Genomic DNA, 18,555 nt, shown 5'->3' with positions numbered 1-18,555 from the left:
CACACAACACTACACAAACAAACACACTACACAAAAAAAACACAACACTACACACACAGAATACAACACTACACAAACACACACAACACTACACAAAGACACAACACTACACTCACACGCAACACTAAACACACTCATACACAACACTACTCACACACACACAACACTAAACACACTCATACACAACACTACACTACACACACTCACACACAACATGTATGTGTATGAATAAGGCCCGAATCCTGACTATGTCCACAACAGATCAGATCAAACCAGATAAAAAACTGTCCACAAAAGACCAGACCGAATCCCGATTAAAAAAACAACCACAACAGATCAGACTGAATCCTGATTAAAAAAAAAAAACATGTCAACAACAGATCAGACCGAACCCTGATTAAAAAACTTTGTCCACAACAGATCAGACTGAACCCTGATAAAAAAAAAAAAAAACATATCGACAACAGATCAGACCGAACCCTGATTAAAAAGTCATGTCCTCGAAAGATCAGACTGAACCCTGATAAAAAAAAACATGTCCGCAACAGATCAGACCGAAACCTAATAAAATACCATCCTCAACAGATCAGACCAAACCCCGATTAAAAAAAAAACATTTCCACAACAGATCAGACCGAACCCAGATAAATAACAAACCATGTTCTCAACAGATCAAACCGAACCCAGATAAAAAACCATGTCCACAACAGATCAGAACGAATGCTGATTAAAAAAACATGTCCACAAAAGATCAGACTGAACCCTGTTTAAAAAACCATGTCCACAACAGACCAGACCGAACCCTGATTTAAAAAAAACATGTCCACAACAGATCAGACTGAACCCTGATTTAAAAAAAACATGTCCACAACAGATCAGACTGAACCCTGATTAAAAAAAAACATGTTCTCAACAGATCAGACCGAACCCTGATTAAAAAACCATGTCCACAACAGACCAGACCGAACCCTGATTTAAAAAAAACATGTCCACAACAGATCAGACTGAACCCTGATTTAAAAAAAACATGTCCACAACAGATCAGACTGAACCCTGATTAAAAAAAAACATGTTCTCAACAGATCAGACCGAACCCTGATTAAAAAATCATGTCCACAACAGACCAGACCGAACCCTGATTAAAAAAAACATGCTCTCAACAGATCAGACCGACCCCTGATTAAAACATCATGTCCACAACAGATCAGACCGAACCCTGATAAATAACCATATCCACAACAGACCAGACCAAATCCTGATTAAAAAACCATGTCCACAACAGATCAGACCGAACCCTGATTAAAAAAAACCATGTCCACAACAGAACCGACTGAACCCTGATTAAAAAAAACATGTTCTCAACAGATCAGACCGAAACCTGATAAATAACCATGTCCACAACAGACCAGACCAAATCCTGATTAAAAAATAATGTCCACAACAGATCAGACCGAACCCTGATTAAAAAAAACGTTCTCAACAAATCAGACCGAACCCTGATAAATAACCATGTCCACAACAGACCAGACCAAATCCTGATTAAAAAACCATGTCCACAACAGATCAGACCGAACCCTGATTAAAAAAACATGTTCTCAACAGATTAGACCGAACCCCAATTAAAAAAAAAACATGTCCACAACAGATCAGACCAAACCAGATAAAAAAAAAAACATCCACAACAGATCAGAGAGAATCCTGATTAAAAAACAATGTCCACAACAGATCAGACCGAATCCTGATTGAAAAAACCATGTCCACAACAGATCAGACCAAACCAGATAAAAAAACTGTTCACAACAGATCAGACCAAACCCTGATTAAAAAAGCATGTCCACAACAGATCAGACCGAACCCTGATTAAAAAAAACATGTCCACAACAGATCAGACCAAATTCTGATAAAAAAAAACATCCACAACAGATCAGACCGAATCCTGATTAAAAAACCATGTCCACAACAGATCAGACCAAACCAGATAAACTGTCCACAACAGATCAGACCGAATCCAGATTAAAAAATCATCCACAACAGATCAGACCGAATCCTGATTAAAAAAACATTTCCACAACAGATCAGACCAATCCCTGATAAAAAAAAACATGTCCACAACAAATCAGACCGAACCCTGAATTAAAAAAACCATGTTGACAACAGATCAAACTGAACCCTGATTAAAAAAAATCTTGTCTAAAACAGATCAGACCGAACCCTGATTAAAAAAACATGTCCACAACAAATCAGACCGAACCCTGATTAAAAAATCATGTCCAAAACAGATCAGATCGAACCCTGATAAAAAAAAATAACAAACCATGTTCTCAACAGATCAGACTGAACCCTCGTTAAAAAATCATGTCTAAAACAGATCAGACCGAACCCTGAATTAAAAAAAAAACATGTTGACAACAGATCAGACCGAACCCTGATAAATAACCATGTCCACAACAGATCAGACCGAACCCTGATAAATAACCATGTCCACAACAGACCAGACCAAATCCTGATTAAAAAACCATGTCCACAACAGATCAGACCGAACCCTGATTAAAAACCATGTCTAGAACAGATCAGACCGAACCCTGATTAAAAAATCATGTCCACAACAGATCAGACCAAATCCTGATTAAAAAACCATGTCCACAACAGATCAGACCGAATCCTGATTAAAAACCCATGTCCACAACAGATCAGACCGAACCAGATAAAAAAACTATCCACAACAGATCAGACTGAATCCTGATTAAAAAACCATGTCTACAACAGATCAGACCGAATCCTGATTAATAAACCATGTCCACAACAGATCAGACCGAATCCTGATTTAAAAAAGCATGTCCACAACAGATCAGACCGAATCCTGATTAAAAAAAGCATGTCCACAACAGATCAGACCGAATCCCGATAAAAAAACCATGTCTACAACAGATCAGACAGAATCCTGATTAAAAAATATCCACAACAGATCAGACCGAATGCTGATGATAAATTGTCCACAACAGATCAGACCGAATCCCAATTAAAAAAAAAAACATCCACAACAGATCAGACCGAATCCCGATAAAAAAACATCCACAACAGATCAGACCGAGCCCTGATTAAAAACCATGTCTAGAACAGATCAGACCGAACCCTGATTAAAAAATATCCACCACAGATCAGACCAAACGCTGATTAAAAAACCATGTTCACAACAGATCAGACCGAATCCCGATTAAAAAAAACATCCATAACAGATCAGACCGAATCCCGATAAAAAACATCCACAACAGATCAGACCGAATCCCGATAAAAAAACATCCACAACAGATCAGACAGAATCCTGATTAAAAAATATCCACAACAGATCAGACGGAATGCTGATAAAAAATTGTTCACAACAGATCAGACCGAACCCTGATAAATAACCATGTCCACAACAGACCAGACCAAATCCTGATTAAAAAACCATGTCCACAACAGATCAGACCGAACCCTGATTAAAAACCATGTCTAGAACAGATCAGACCGAACCCTGATTAAAAAATCATGTCCACAACAGATCAGACTGAATCCTGATTAAAAACCCATGTCCACAACAGATCAGACCAAATCCTGATTAAAAACCCATGTCCACAACAGATCAGACCGATCCAGATAAAAAAACTATCCACAACAGATCAGACCGAATCCTGATTAAAAAACCATGTCCACAACAGATCAGACCGAATCCTGATTAAAAAACCATGTCCACAACAGATCAGACTGAATCCTGATTAAAAACCCATGTCCACAACAGATCAGACCGAATCCTGATTAAAAACCCATGTCCACAACAGATCAGACCGATTCAGATAAAAAAAACTATCCACAACAGATCAGACCGAATCCTGATTAAAAAACCATGTCTACAACAGATCAGACCGAATCCTGATTAAAAACCCATGTCCACAACAGATCAGACCGAACCAGATAAAAAAAACTATCCACAACAGATCAGACCGAATCCTGATTAAAAAAACCATGTCTACAACAGATCAGACTGAATCCTGATTAAAAAAAACATGTCCACAACAGATCAGACCGAATCCTGATTAAAAACCCATGTCCACAACAGATCAGACCGAACCAGATAAAAAAAACTATCCACAACAGATCAGACAGAATCCTGATTAAAAAACATGTCCACAACAGATTACACCAAAGGCTGATAAAAAACCATGTCCACAACACATCAGACCGAACCAGATAAAAAAACTATCCACAACAGATCAGACTAAATCCTGATTAAAAAACCATGTCTACAACAGATCAGACTGAATCCTGATTAAAAAACCATGTCCACAACAGATCAGACTGAATCCTGATTAAAAAACCATGTCCACAACAGATCAGACCGAATCCTGATTAAAAACCCATGTCCACAACAGATCAGACCGAATCCTGATTAAAAACCCATGTCTACAACAGATTAGACCGAATCCTGATTAATAAACCATGTCCACAACAGATCAGACCGAATCCTGATTAAAAAAAGCATGTCCACAACAGATCAGACCGAATCCCGATAAAAAAACATCCACAACAGATCAGACCGAACCAGATAAAAAAACTATCCACAACAGATCAGACTGAATCCTGATTAAAAAACCATGTCTACAACAGATCAGACCGAATCCTGATTAATAAACCATGTCCACAACAGATCAGACCGAATCCTGATTAAAAAAAGCATGTCCACAACAGATCAGACCGAATCCTGATTAAAAAAAGCATGTCCACAACAGATCAGACCGAATCCTGATTAAAAAAAGCATGTCCACAACAGATCAGACCGAATCCCGATAAAAAAACATCCACAACAGATCAGACCGAATCCCGATAAAAAAACATCCACAACAGATCAGACAGAATCCTGATTAAAAAATATCCACAACAGATCAGACCGAATGCTGATAAAAAATTGTCCACAACAGATCAGACCGAATCCCGATAAAAAAACATCCACAACAGATCAGACCGAACCCTGATTAAAAACCATGTCTAGAACAGATCAGACTGAACCCTGATTAAAAACCATGTCTACAACAGATCAGACCGAATCCTGATTAAAAACCATGTCTACAACAGATCAGACCGAATCCTGATTAATAAACCATGTCCACAACAGATCAGACCGAATCCTGATTAAAAAAAGCATGTCCACAACAGATCAGACCGAATCCTGATAAAAAAACATCCACAACAGATCAGACCGAATCCTGATAAAAAAAACATCCACAACAGATCAGACCGAATCCCGATAAAAAAATATCCACAACAGATCAGACCGAATCCCAATTAAAAAAAAAAACATCCACAACAGATCAGACCGAATCCCGATAAAAAAACATCCACAACAGATCAGACCGAATCCCGATAAAAAAACATCCACAACAGATCAGACAGAATCCTGATTAAAAAATATCCACAACAGATCAGACCATCCATCCATCCATTATCTGTAACCGCTTATCCAATTTAGGGTCGCGGGGGGTCCAGAGCCTACCTGGAATCATCGGGCGCAAGGCGGGAATACACCCTGGAGGGGACGCCAGTCCTTCACAGGGCAACACAGACACACACACACTCACACCTACGGACACTTTCGAGTCGCCAATCCACCTGCAACGTGTGTTTTTGGACTGTGGGAGGAAACCGGAGCACCCGGAGGAAACCCACGCGGACACGGGGAGAACACACCAACTCCTCACAGACAGTCACCCAGAGCGGGAATCGAACCCACAACCTCCAGGCCCCTGGAGCTGTGTGACTGCGACACTACCTGCTGCACAGATCAGACCGAATGCTGATAAAAAATTGTCCACAACAGATCAGACCGAATCCCGATAAAAAAACATCCACAACAGATCAGACCGAACCCTGATTAAAAACCATATCTAGAACAGATCAGACTGAACCCTGATTAAAAACCATGTCTACAACAGATCAGACCGAATCCTGATTAAAAACCATGTCTACAACAGATCAGACCGAATCCTGATTAATAAACCATGTCCACAACAGATCAGACCGAATCCTGATTAAAAAAGCATGTCCACAACAGATCAGACCGAATCCTGATAAAAAAACATCCACAACAGATCAGACCGAATCCCGATAAAAAAATATCCACAACAGATCAGACCGAATCCTGATTAAAAAAACCATGTCTACAACAGATCAGACCGAATCCTGATTAAAAAATATCCACAACAGATCAGACCGAATGCTGATGATAAATTGTCCACAACAGATCAGACCGAATCCCAATTAAAAAAAAAAACATCCACAACAGATCAGACCGAATCCCGATAAAAAAACATCCACAACAGATCAGACCGAACCCTGATTAAAAACCATGTCTAGAACAGATCAGACCGAACCCTGATTAAAAAATATCCACCACAGATCAGACCAAACGCTGATTAAAAAACCATGTTCACAACAGATCAGACCGAATCCCGATTAAAAAAAAAACATCCACAACAGATCAGAGAGAATCCTGATTTAAAAAAATACCATGTTGACAACAGATCAGAGGAAAACTCTTCGACTCTTTTGTGGGTTTTAAAAAGGCCTTTGACTCTGTGGCACAAAGGATCATTTTTTTTAAATGAATCCAGAGTGTTGTCAAGGGTGGAGCGTACAGCATCGTAAAGTCAGTCAACACTAACACAGCGCTGTCTAAAAATTGGCACAAAAAGGACAGAATATTTTAAACAAAATAAAGGAGTAAAGCAAGGCTGCAACCTGAGTCCAACTTTATTTTATATTTATACATTAATGAATTGCCCAAACTACAGGAATCAGCGGCTCCTGGACTCACTCTAGAAATCAAATGCTTACTGTACGCTGATGATTCAGTGATCTTAGCTCCAACGGCAGAGGCACTACGGCAGAATCTGTCCGTCTTAGAGAGTTACTGTAAAGACTGGGCCCTTAAAGTGAATTCGGATAAAACAAAAGTCATTATTTTTCAGAATAAACCCAGATCACAGGAGAATAAACATCAGTTCTTTCTTGTTAACAATTTAATATCACACACCACCAACTACATTTACCTGTGTGTGCTATTAACCTCAACAGGAAACTTCAAATCAGCAATTACATCCCTGACAGAAAAAGCTCATAAGGCTTATTACACAGTCAGAAAATCCATTTTTAAATTGAACCCCCCATTTCAATCTGGTTCAGACGATGCCAGTCGATACTGAGCTGATAAAGCTCTACGGCAGTGAGGTGTGGGGCCTAGGGTCAGTCCCTAATCACCAACAGAATTCCATTTGGAGTTCTGCAGAGATATCCTGCTGTGAACAGAGGGGTGTCTGACCGGGCCAGCCGAGCAGAACTGAGCCGATTCCCTCTTATTCTGGTACCACCTCAGTCAATCAGAACCAGACTCCCTTCACTACAGAGCTTCATCACTAACAAACTAAACCCAAACGACCCACTGCAGCGGCTCGCCCAGTCCACAGACTTAGAGAAGACCCCCGCACTGACCTCTGCTCTCAGGAGCACTGACCAAAACAATACAAACTACACTCTGCACTGGAGAACCCAGAGATGTTATGAGAAACAAACTGGCCGATTATCTCATCAAAATTAAACAAATGAAACAAACGCAAACCCTAACTAAATACAGAAGTGACCCATGAACTGGCCACTGAAACAGGGCACAGAAAGAGCCAGCTGTCCAGAGAAGATCGGACCTGCCTCCACTGCCGATCTGGAGAGTTACAAACTGAGAGTCACTTCCTCCTCTCAGACACAAAATACAGCAACATCAGAGACTCCTTCCCAAATCACCAACAAAATCCCCACCTTCCCCACACTGTCTGAGAACGATAAAATGAAAATATGACTGGGAGGAAGAACAGAAACAGTAGATTTAGTGGCAGAATTTATACAAAAATGCCATAGGGTCAGAGAAGAACAGACAGCTCCAGCACTCGATTTCCACCTGCCTTTCATCTGCTCCTCTATTACCGTCCTTTACTTCGCTCCTAAATCTTATTCTACTTTAATGTAATGTCACTTTTTTATTATATTTGATCTATTTACTAATTTTTTAATTAATCTACTTTATTTATTTACTTGTTTGTTTGTAAACTGTTGTTGATTGCTATTTAAATAAGAATTGTTTTCTCTGTACTGCTTTCGCAACACAGGCATTTAACCTGTCGCACCAATAAACAACATGAGAGAGAGAGAGAGGACAGAGAACAGGGAGAGAGAGAACAGAGACACAGAAACAGAGAGAACAAAGACAGAGAGAGGTTCTCTCAGGGTTCTGTGTGGGTTCTGTGTTTCCTGTCATTTAGAACCACAGAGTAATGCAGCTGTGGACCACATCTGGAGCAGAGGATAATTACTGCCTTTCTCTGAAGCTCAGATTATTTCAGTCCTCCGTCTGGAAACTGTTTAACCTCAGAGAGAGAGAGAGAGAGAGAGAGAGAGAGAGGAAGAGAGAGAGAGAGAGAGAGAGAGAGAGAGAGAGAGAGACAGGAAGAGACAGACAGGGAGAGAGCGAGAGAGAGAGAGAGAGAGAGAGAGAGGGACAGACAGGGAGAGAGCGAGAGAGAGAGAGCTTGCACTTCCTCCTTCACTGTCACAGATTCAGAACGAGTGGAGAACCCTTTAGATTAAACAGCAGATCAACAACAATCACACACTCACAGACCTGGAGAAATTAGAGATAATCACTCACTTACAAACACACACACACACACAATACTTTATTTGGGTTTAACATATAAAACATGTTATCATATAAAACCCAAATAGTGGTTCAGAGTCATTACACACTTCATAATTAAATTCACAGTAAGAATGTATCACTGAGACAGATGACAGTGTCTTCTCCAGATAAACACACCCCCTATAACAGCAGAAACTGAACAATACTTCACTATGTGCTTAGCCTTCTTCTTTTCCAGTCCTACTATCCATAGGCCACACACACACACACACACACACAGTCTGTGCACATGCCCTAAACTGCCAAACACAGAGACTACTTTACATAAACAGCCACTCGCAGTAAGAGTCTCCATCAGCGACTGATGTCTACGTACAGGTGTACTGATGTGTGTGTGTGTGTGTACAGATGTATTGATGTGTGTGTGTGTGTGTGTTTATGTACAGGTGTACTGATGTGTGTGTGTGTTTATGTACAGGTGTACTGACGTGTGATTGTGTGTTTATGTACAGGTGTACTGACGTGTGATTGTGTGTTTATGTACAGGTGTTCTGACGTCTGTATGTGTGTTTATGTACAGGTGTACTGACGTGTGTGTGTGTTTATGTACAGGTGTACTTGTGTGTGTTTATGTACAGGTGTACTGACGTGTGTGTTTATGTACAGGTGTACTTGTGTGTGTATGTATGTACAGGTATTTTGACGTGTGTGTGTATGTTTATGTACAGGTGTACTGACGTGTGTGTGTGTGTGTTTATGTACAGGTGTACTTGTGTGTGTATGTATGTACAGGTATTTTGACGTGTGTGTGTATGTTTATGTACAGGTGTACTGACGTGTGTGTGTGTGTATGTTTATGTACAGGTGTACTGACGTGTGTGTGTGTTTATGTACAAGTGTACTGAAGTGTGTGTGTGTGTGTGTGTGTGTGTGTGTGTGTGTGTGTTTATGTACAGGTGTACTGACTTGTGTGTTTATGTACAGGTGTACTGACGTGTGTGTGTGTTTATGTACAGATGTACCTTCTTGTGTGTTTATGTACAGGTGTACTGACTTGTGTGTTTATGTACAGGTGTACTGACGTGTGTGTGTGTGTGTTTTCAGAGTGTTACACAGTGAACGGCGAGGACTACCGCGGGCGTCAGAATCAGACGAGTCTTGTTGGAGGGAAGCCGTGTTTGTTCTGGAATGAAACGTTCGAGCACCCGTACAACACCCTGAAATACTCCAATGGGGAAAAGGGTCTTGGACCCCACAACTACTGCAGGTCAGTGCTGCTTTTCCTCAACCCAGTGCCCCACCACTTCAGCCTGATCACACCCCAATGGTCCTCCTGGTCTGTTCTGGTCTTTTCGGGTGGTCTGTCATGGTCTGTCCTGGTGGTTTGTCTTGGTCTGTCCTAGTAGTCTGTTGTCTTGGTCTAGGTCTGCCATGATGGTCTGTCCTGGTCTTGGTTTGTCCTGGTGGATTGTCCTGATCTGTCCTGATTTTTTGTCTTAGTCCTGGTCCGTCCTGGTGGTCTATCCTGGTTGTTTGGCCTGGTCTGTTCTGATGGGCTCTCTTGATGGTCTGTTCTGGTCTGTCCTAGTAGTCTGTTCTGGTGGTTTGTCCTGGTCTGTCTTGTTGGTCTGTTCTGGTGGTTTGTCCTGGTCTGTCTTGTTGGTCTGTTCTGGTGGTTTGACCTGGTCTGTCCTGGTGGTCTGTCCTGGTGGGCTGTCCTGGTGGTTTGTCTTGGTCCTGGTCTGTTCTGGTGGATTATCCTGGTGGTTTGTCTTGGTCCTGGTCTTTTTCTGATGGTTTATCCTTGTCTGTCATGGTGGTTTGTCCTATTCTCTCCTGGTGGTCTGTCCTGATGGGCTATCCTGGTGGTTTTTCCTGGTCTGTCCTGATGGGCTTGTTCTGGTCTGTCCTGATGATCTGTCCCAATGGGCTGTCCTGGTCTGTCCCGGTGTGTCCTGGTCACTCCACTCACAAACCTGCAGCGCTGAGTCTCCTCAGTTCCCAAATGCTCCCACAGCATCAGTAAAGGAAAGGGGGTGGAGCTCAGGGCCCAACTCACCTCCGTCTCCACTTTTCTGGGGCGAGCTGCAGGTGACAGACTCTGTAGAGTCCAGTTCAGAGACAATGCTGAAGTTGTGGAGCTGGTGGGAAATCCCAGGTCGAGGTGGAGGTGTCTGAGTTGGTGGTGGCCAAGGGTCTGCATATTGTGTATTTTTATTTTTTTTTTTGTATATAATGTGTGTGTAGGTGTGTGTCGCTATAAATCTCAGGGATGTTCCCAACCTGGCCAGTCAGACAATTGTATATTTGAATATGCAAATTAAGTAAAACCAGTCAGTGGTTCAGTTTTTATGAGCTGCTCTTATCTTCAGTTTACACACCACCTCTGAAATAAACACACTGTTAATAACAACAACAAAACAACACACTTTCTGAAAGATGATTTACCTGTGTGTCCTCTAATCCATAAAAAGAGAGGGAGAAAGGGGGATGGAGAGAGAGAAAGAGAGAGACTTTTTGACTTTTCAACACACCTTTAATTTAAAATTATTCATAAATATATACAGTAACTATGTTCAAAAACACAACTAACTGAATAAAAGAAGTAGAAAAACAAAAAATAAAACAAAACAGTCCATCGGGTTCCCCTGCGCGCACGCGCACACACACACACATACACACACACACACACACACACACAGAAATAGTCCAAAGAATCAAACCCCTGACCATTGAGACAGGGTCAGTACCACAGTACATTTCAGTTTGTTTTTCCTGGTGCACCAGATAGCCAGTTTCACAGCGTGTATATAAAATTTCAAATCACTACTCTGTCCTTATTAGGGGCTGAATACTCAGGACCATAAAAGAAAAGACAATCAGTAAAAGAGCCTGAATATTTCACGCCCCACTCTTTAATCACACCCAGGATGGGATGTAGCCGGACACACAGCAAGAACAAGTGGGACAAGGTTCCTGTCTCACCACAAAAAGGAAAACCGTCCCCAAGTGCGGGATCAATCTGTGGCTATAATCCCATGCACAATCCTCCACTGGAGGTTACCCACCCTCTTCTCGATGGGTCTTTTGTACAGGAACCACCAGCTAAATTTAGGAGGAGCATCAATCGGAACAACCTAAGCCCACCAAGACTCCCTCACGTCCCTCAGGCTGCGGTAATGTAGTGTTTTAACACAAGCCTGGTACAGGGCCCGCTTGTGTAGAACACTGAAAAGTTCAAGAGAGGGGATATCTACAGACAGAACTGTCCCCTGCCCCTCCTGCCAGTCCTCCTGGTCCATGTCCCTTACCAGTTCAGGGAAGGTGATATTTGACTCAGATGTTGTTCCACAGGGGTGGTATTCAGGTTCCCAAAAGAAGCAGCAGAGAGGTCAGCCCTTAGCCGGTCCAGCAGCTGCTGAGCTAAAAGCACCAACCTCAGACTGACCATCTCAGCCAACTGCTCCGCAGGCATGCAGTCCCTACTCATCTGCAGGTCACAAACCTTGACAAGTCCATTTTCCAACAGAGCAGCTCTCAAGGCCTCGACACCAGTCGCAATGATGGAAAAGAAGAGTTGTGGAACATTGGTTCCTCAAAGATCCACCCTGAAGGCACAGTGGAATTGTCCCTCAAGAAAGAGAACAGACGCCATGCCTCCACCACCGTCAATCCTCTCAGATCCACTATTTCCAGCAGAAGGGAGAAAGGGTGCCAGTCCAGCCCCAGACCAGCGTGCCACAAGAGAGCACAGGCAATGTCCTTCCAGCCCCACTGTCATCCGTACAGCAAACGTTGCACAGCCTGCAGATGCAAGGTTGCAATTCTGGACTGGATGCCAATAAGTCCTTGTCCCCACTCCTGCCCAGGCAGAGACAAGACCACTGCTCTCAGCCAGTGTTGTCCAGACCAGAAAAAGTTCACCAGTATTATCTGGACATCGTCGATTAGTTGTCTAGGTGGGTTGAGAACAGTGAACCTTTGCCACAAAGCTGACGCAACACTCAACCCCTGTACGATAACTGGGGGTGCATCCAGGTCCATAAAGACAACCTGGCATTAACTTTCTCCACAACACCTTCCCAGTTCATTGCTTTTGCCTCTTCAGAGCCCAGCCTGACCCCTAAAAACTTTAGACAATGCCTGCTCCACCGAACCCCTCCCAGGAGTGATGGCAAAACACTGTTCAGACTCAGAGAGCCACACCACAAAGCCTAAGTGTTTCCCCAGTTAAGCCTAGTGGATGTGGCCTTGCTGTAAACTTGCAGGGACACAACATCCTGGTCATGTTTCACTGTGATGTCATCAGCATAGGCAGAGACTCTATACAAACTGTTCATAATGTTTAAGCCCGACAGTCTTTTCCTAATTAAAACCAGAAGGGGTTCAATGCAAGCAAGTAGAGTTGTCCACACAAAGGACAGCCCTGCTGTATCCACCCCCTACTGATGGGAACAGGAACACTCAGACCCCCTCCTGCTTTAATCAGACAGGAAGCCCCTGAGTAAAGCACCCAGGACATAAAACCATCCCCAAAACCAAAAGCACGTAGAGCAGTAAAAAGATAATCATGATCTACACGATCAAATGCCTTTTCTTGGTCCAGAGATAAAAAACCAAACTCTAAATTAAACATCTTAGCAAAGTCGCATAAGTCCCTAAGTAAAAACAGATTGTAATAGAGTGTCGAGGCACACAGTAAGAATGTTCTTCATGTACAATCACGCCTAAAACATCTGTGAGTCTATTCACTATACAGCAGGATGGTATCTTATAGTCCGAACATAAAAGCGAAACAGCTGACAGCTACTCGGAAGCACCTTGGCATTAAGGCCAGCCAGCAGAACCTCATACAAGTCCCTCCCGATGATCCACCAGAAAGCCTTGTAGAAGTCCATCGGCAGCTAAACATGAACACCTGCCTCCTGAAAGACAGGACATGCTTCAGTGCCTTGTTCTTACAGCCCAGAGGAAACACCGACACAACAGTCTCCAAATCCTGAATGCCATTTTCTATCAAATTTATTTGTATAGCGCTTTTTACAACTGATGTTGTCACAAAGCAGTTTCACAGAATTCCAGTAAGACAAATATTTGACATGAAATGTAAAAAACCCTAAGTGAGCAAGCCAGGGGTGACAGTGGCAAGGAAAATCTCTCTCAGCTGAGGAAGAAACCTTGGGAGGAACCAAGGCTCACAGGGGGTGACCTATCCTCCTCTGGTCAGACTGGTAATAATAGTTAGGAGTCCATGAGAACATCAGTGTAGGGGCAGCTTCAAGGCACTTGGTGGTTGCTGGAGTGTGGGTAGCTTGTCTGAAGCGTGGAGGAGGATCTTGACAGTCATCCATCATTGTCCAGATGGACAGGTGGGCAGTCGTTTACTCAGAAAAAGGTAAAGGGATGGAATTAGTTTTGAACTGTTTGGTGTTTGTAAAGCAGAAAATGTGAACATTTACAGAGTGTGGCTAATGACTTCAGCAGATCTGACTATGACAGCTTTAACTAAAAGCAGAGAACCAGAAGGACACACAGACACGGAAGCATCCTGAAGCACTGGCATTCCTCCGTTCCGCCGTCAGCAAACCTGAGTGGTTGCGTGAAGCAGTGGGACGACAACACCAGCGTCTCAGTTTACTATAATTCCCTGTGTCCATAGACCCCCTGGATCTGCCGCCTTTATCTATGGGGGAGCATTAACTACCAAAAGATAAACTAAACAAATGAGTTTTTAGCCTAGATTTGAAGATTGCAACTGTGTCCCGAACATTTTCCGGAAGATCATTCCAGAGTTGGGGGGCTTTATAAGAAAAGGCTCTCCCTCCAGCTGATGCTTTCTGAATTCTGGGAACAATTAAAAAAACAGTATTCTGTGATCTAAACACAGATGTAAACGTGGAGGCTCATAATAGGAAATAGTATCTTGAATGTATTCAGGAGCGAGCCCATGTAGAGCTTTATTATACGCTTTGTAGAATAGCGAGGGGACCTACATATATTATGGCTAAGACGTAGCTCATATGAAATTAGGTATTGGTTGGAGATTGCTGAGGATTGCGGTAAGATATTAATTTTGTCAATGTGACTGCAGTAGTGTGTAGGCCCTTTTACATTTTGAGTAATACCAATAGAGTCTAAGATTGAGGTAAATGCCTTTTTTAGTGGGTCACTTTCCTTCTCAAAATGGATATTGAAATCTCCTACAATTATAACTTTATGATTGCACACAGCTAGGTTTGCATCAAAATCGCTGAATTCTTTCAGAAATTCTGAGTAAGGCCCTGGTGGTCTGTAAATGTTACATAATAACAATGCATCCTTTTTTGTGACCGGATTTGTAATAATGGTGGAGAGAACCTCAAAGGAAGTGAAAGTGTCACATTGTTTAAGTATTTTGGTAAATTACACATACTCCACCTCCTTTGCCTGATAATCTTGGGCTATGTACATAATTATAGTCTAGGGATGTGGCTTCATTTAGTGCGAATATTCATTTGGTCTAACCCACGTTTCCGTGAGACAGAAAATGTTGAATTTATGATATAATTTATGATGACTGCTTTTGAGTTTAGTGATCTTATGTTGAGTAACCCAAATTTTAGTTCTGAGGTGTTACTGCTATCATATGTTTATGATTTAATATTGATTAGGTTGCCTGTGTGTCTGCGGCCTGGTCCTGGCTCTGGATTGTCAGCAGCTGTCTACACTACTCTGCTGACTAATTAAAAGACTATATGCTATGCTGCAAGAAAGTAAGGCAGCACCATCCCTACCTATAAGACCAGGCTTGCCCTCAAAACGTAACCAATTGTCTATAAAGCCCACTTGGTTTTCGGAACACCACTTGGACATCCAGCAGTTTAATGCCAAAAGTCTGTTGTAGGCTTCAGGGCCACGCCACATTGGGATGGGACCAGAGCAGATTATGGTATCGGACATTGTCTGGGCCAGTTTAATCAACTCTCTAATATTACCCTTAGTTACCACAGACTGCCACAGGCGAATATCATTGGCCCCTACATGAATGACTATCCTCGAATATCTCCTATTAGCTAACAGTCTAAGGTTGCCACTAATATCCGGCGCTCTGGCTTCTGATAAACAGCTAACTGTTACTGCCGGCACTCCTAATGGAGTAGCTAATTTCACGTGTTCGAACAATGGAGTCTCCTATAACCAGAACACTCTTAACAGGCTCCTCAGCGGGTGCTTCCCTGAGCGGGTCAAACCTGTTTGACATGCGATTTGGAGGAGCGTGGTGTCCTGGTGGGCTAGCTTTGGCCTCAGCGTTAGCATCAGCCTTAGCTTTCCGGCTATGTCGCAGAGACATCACCCATTCACCCCGCTGTGAGGACTCTAACACCGGAGTCGAGGGGGTGCTAACTCTCCCTAAGGCACCCAGAGTGGCTAACACTGAATCTCACTGTTTATCCCTTAATAATAATAAGCTCCGGATGCGCGCTTTTAGCTGGTCCACTTTATCCACCAGAGAGCTAACTAGCTGACACTAACACAACCACTATAATTATCGCCAGAGGTGGAAAAGGGAGTTAAACTAAACATGCCACACTCTGAACAGGCAAAACAGCCAGTAGTAGCCATGGTATTGCAGGTACTTACCGCTTTTGGTGGATTTTAGGAACTTACACCAGAAACATTACTCCAGGGGCCGGTGGCAGTTTTAGTGCCTCTGAAATAATCCTGTGGAGACAATCTATAAAATAGATCTATAAATGGTTAGTAAGTTGTAAAAACAGAAATAAGAGTAGAAACAAGTAACAGGAAAACAGGAAAACCAGAGCGATCAAAACAGCTTCTTCTAAATGGGTACAGGAACAGCCAAACGGGTTGCCAGGTCCTCCGAGATTTATCAGTTCAGCAACCAGCCACTCCTTCTACACAAACACCACCACGGCTTTATTCATTCATGAAGAGTAGATATGATCATGTCCGACTTTCTCTCCCACCGCGAGCAGCATGTCCTCCACCGTGTGGGACGCCGGGGGGACGCACCTGAACCCGTTTGCACAGGAGAGAGACGGTGTCTCTGCCGCGAGGCGAGAGGCCATTACTTCCCCCCAACCTCATGCGGCAGATTATCGATAACACTAGTTTAAGGTGAAAAAGTGGACACTCAGGAAAAAAACCCACCAGGGTTAAAAAACATAGAGAAAAAAAGAAAAGAGGGCACAAGCTCACCGCCACACAGACCACCACTCTCACACACTCACAAACACTCCACCCACTACCCGTCAGTAGGGGGAGAAAGAGGGAGCGAGAGGGAGGGATGGAGAGAGAGAGAGAGTCTTTTACACTACCTTTATTAACAGAAAACTACTTACATCTTTCCACACTTCAAGAAAATACTCCCTCAAACAACGACAACGTCAAACACACATCAAAAGAACTCCACCCTCCACAGAACACTATGCATCATCAATGTACCTCATAGTTTCAAATTTATTAAGTCATTCATTGAACTAAAATATGCAAAATCCACTTTTACACATGCATTAATTAACCCCCCCAGCAGCAGTTCTGCGTCAGTAAGTCATTGTCCTTTCATCCTGTTTCTCCTAGTTATCCATGTTACCAGCTTGGCCTGACCGAAAAGGTAATTTACAAGGCAGCATCTAAACCGCTGGGCAAAAGTATATATAGGCCCCAGGGCAGTGTATTTGTGGCTATTGCACCATGAATGAATCATCACTGCAGGTCTTCTGTCCTCTTGGGGACCATCAGTTTGTAGAGGACTATCCATCTATAGCCAGCAGTACATTCTCCAGAAACAATCCCTGTTACTGATGCTCTCTGACCTTGGCCAGGGCTTTCATGTGTCTCACGTTAACACACACAGTGTACAGGGCCTTCCCATTCGCCTCCTCAAACTATCCCAAGCTTGGGGAGGAAAACGTCAGCAGAGATCCTGCTCCCTCATGCCAATCCCAATCTGCAGCTGTCACCCACAGCAAGGGAAACGTTTCCTCCTTATCTCCTCGCGGTTCATTAAAAAAACTCCTGAATGTTTTAAGGCAAGGCTTCCAGCAGCTCACGTAGGAACTGTCCAAGAATACTTTGTGTGGAGATCCCCGTTCTCTGGGCAAGCAGCTGCACTGACATCCACCCAGTGCCAACAGCCCTGCAGTCTTTGTGCCGGCAGGTAAAGATCAAGTGCGGGCAGGTAAAGAACTGCTGCCTATAACCAATGCTGTCCGGACCAGAAGAAAGACATGAGCTTCCTCTGTATTTCTGCCAGTAGACCAATGGGAGTTTTCAGTAACAACCTGTGCCACAGGGTAGATGCTACGAGGGTAATTACAAGCACTCTACCTCTGTATGACATTTGTGACAGCAGCCATTTCTGATGCTCTAATTTCTTTGACAGTGAGATCAGTTCATGGCCCCAGTTTTTCAGAACCATCTCAGGTGTGCCGAAGTAAATAACCAGCACTTAGAGGCCCATCCTGCTCCACTGCAGTCCCCCGGGCAGTTGTGGTGGCTCAGCGGTGTCTCAAGGTCCGCAGAGCAAAGCTCCACTCTTGCTACAGTTCACCTTTGAGGACAATGCAGCACTGTATATATTTAAACAATCTTCCAGCTGTTGTACATCTTTTCCATTATGAATAAAAACAGACATATCATCTGCATATGCTGAAACTGCAATACATGGCAACCCACTGATACATAGTCTATTAACTTTATTCCGAATCTTCCTTAACAGAGGCTCTATGGCAAGGGAGTAGAGCAAACCCGACACTGGACATCCTCCTTTCCCTAACTCCACTCTTTTGGATAATGCCACTCTCACCAGGCAGGTGGTGCCAGTGTACACCAGC

General features: G+C 43.0%; 1 protein-coding gene across 1 annotated transcript in view; it reads left to right on the top strand.

The window, feature by feature from the left end:
- The window catches only part of LOC136677436 (kremen protein 1-like), a 49,265-nt gene that overhangs the window by 11,760 nt on the left and 18,950 nt on the right, over nucleotides 1-18,555 (top strand). The window contains exon 2 of the mRNA XM_066654955.1: nucleotides 9,824-9,986. Within this exon, the coding sequence (XP_066511052.1) occupies nucleotides 9,824-9,986 (163 nt within the window). The remainder of the gene's footprint in view (nucleotides 1-9,823; nucleotides 9,987-18,555) is intronic.

The sequence above is a fragment of the Hoplias malabaricus genome, chromosome X2 (genome assembly GCF_029633855.1).
Source record: "Hoplias malabaricus isolate fHopMal1 chromosome X2, fHopMal1.hap1, whole genome shotgun sequence".
In the NCBI taxonomy this organism is placed as follows: Eukaryota; Metazoa; Chordata; class Actinopteri; order Characiformes; family Erythrinidae; genus Hoplias; species Hoplias malabaricus.
This window is presented reverse-complemented; position numbering and strand designations above follow the sequence as displayed.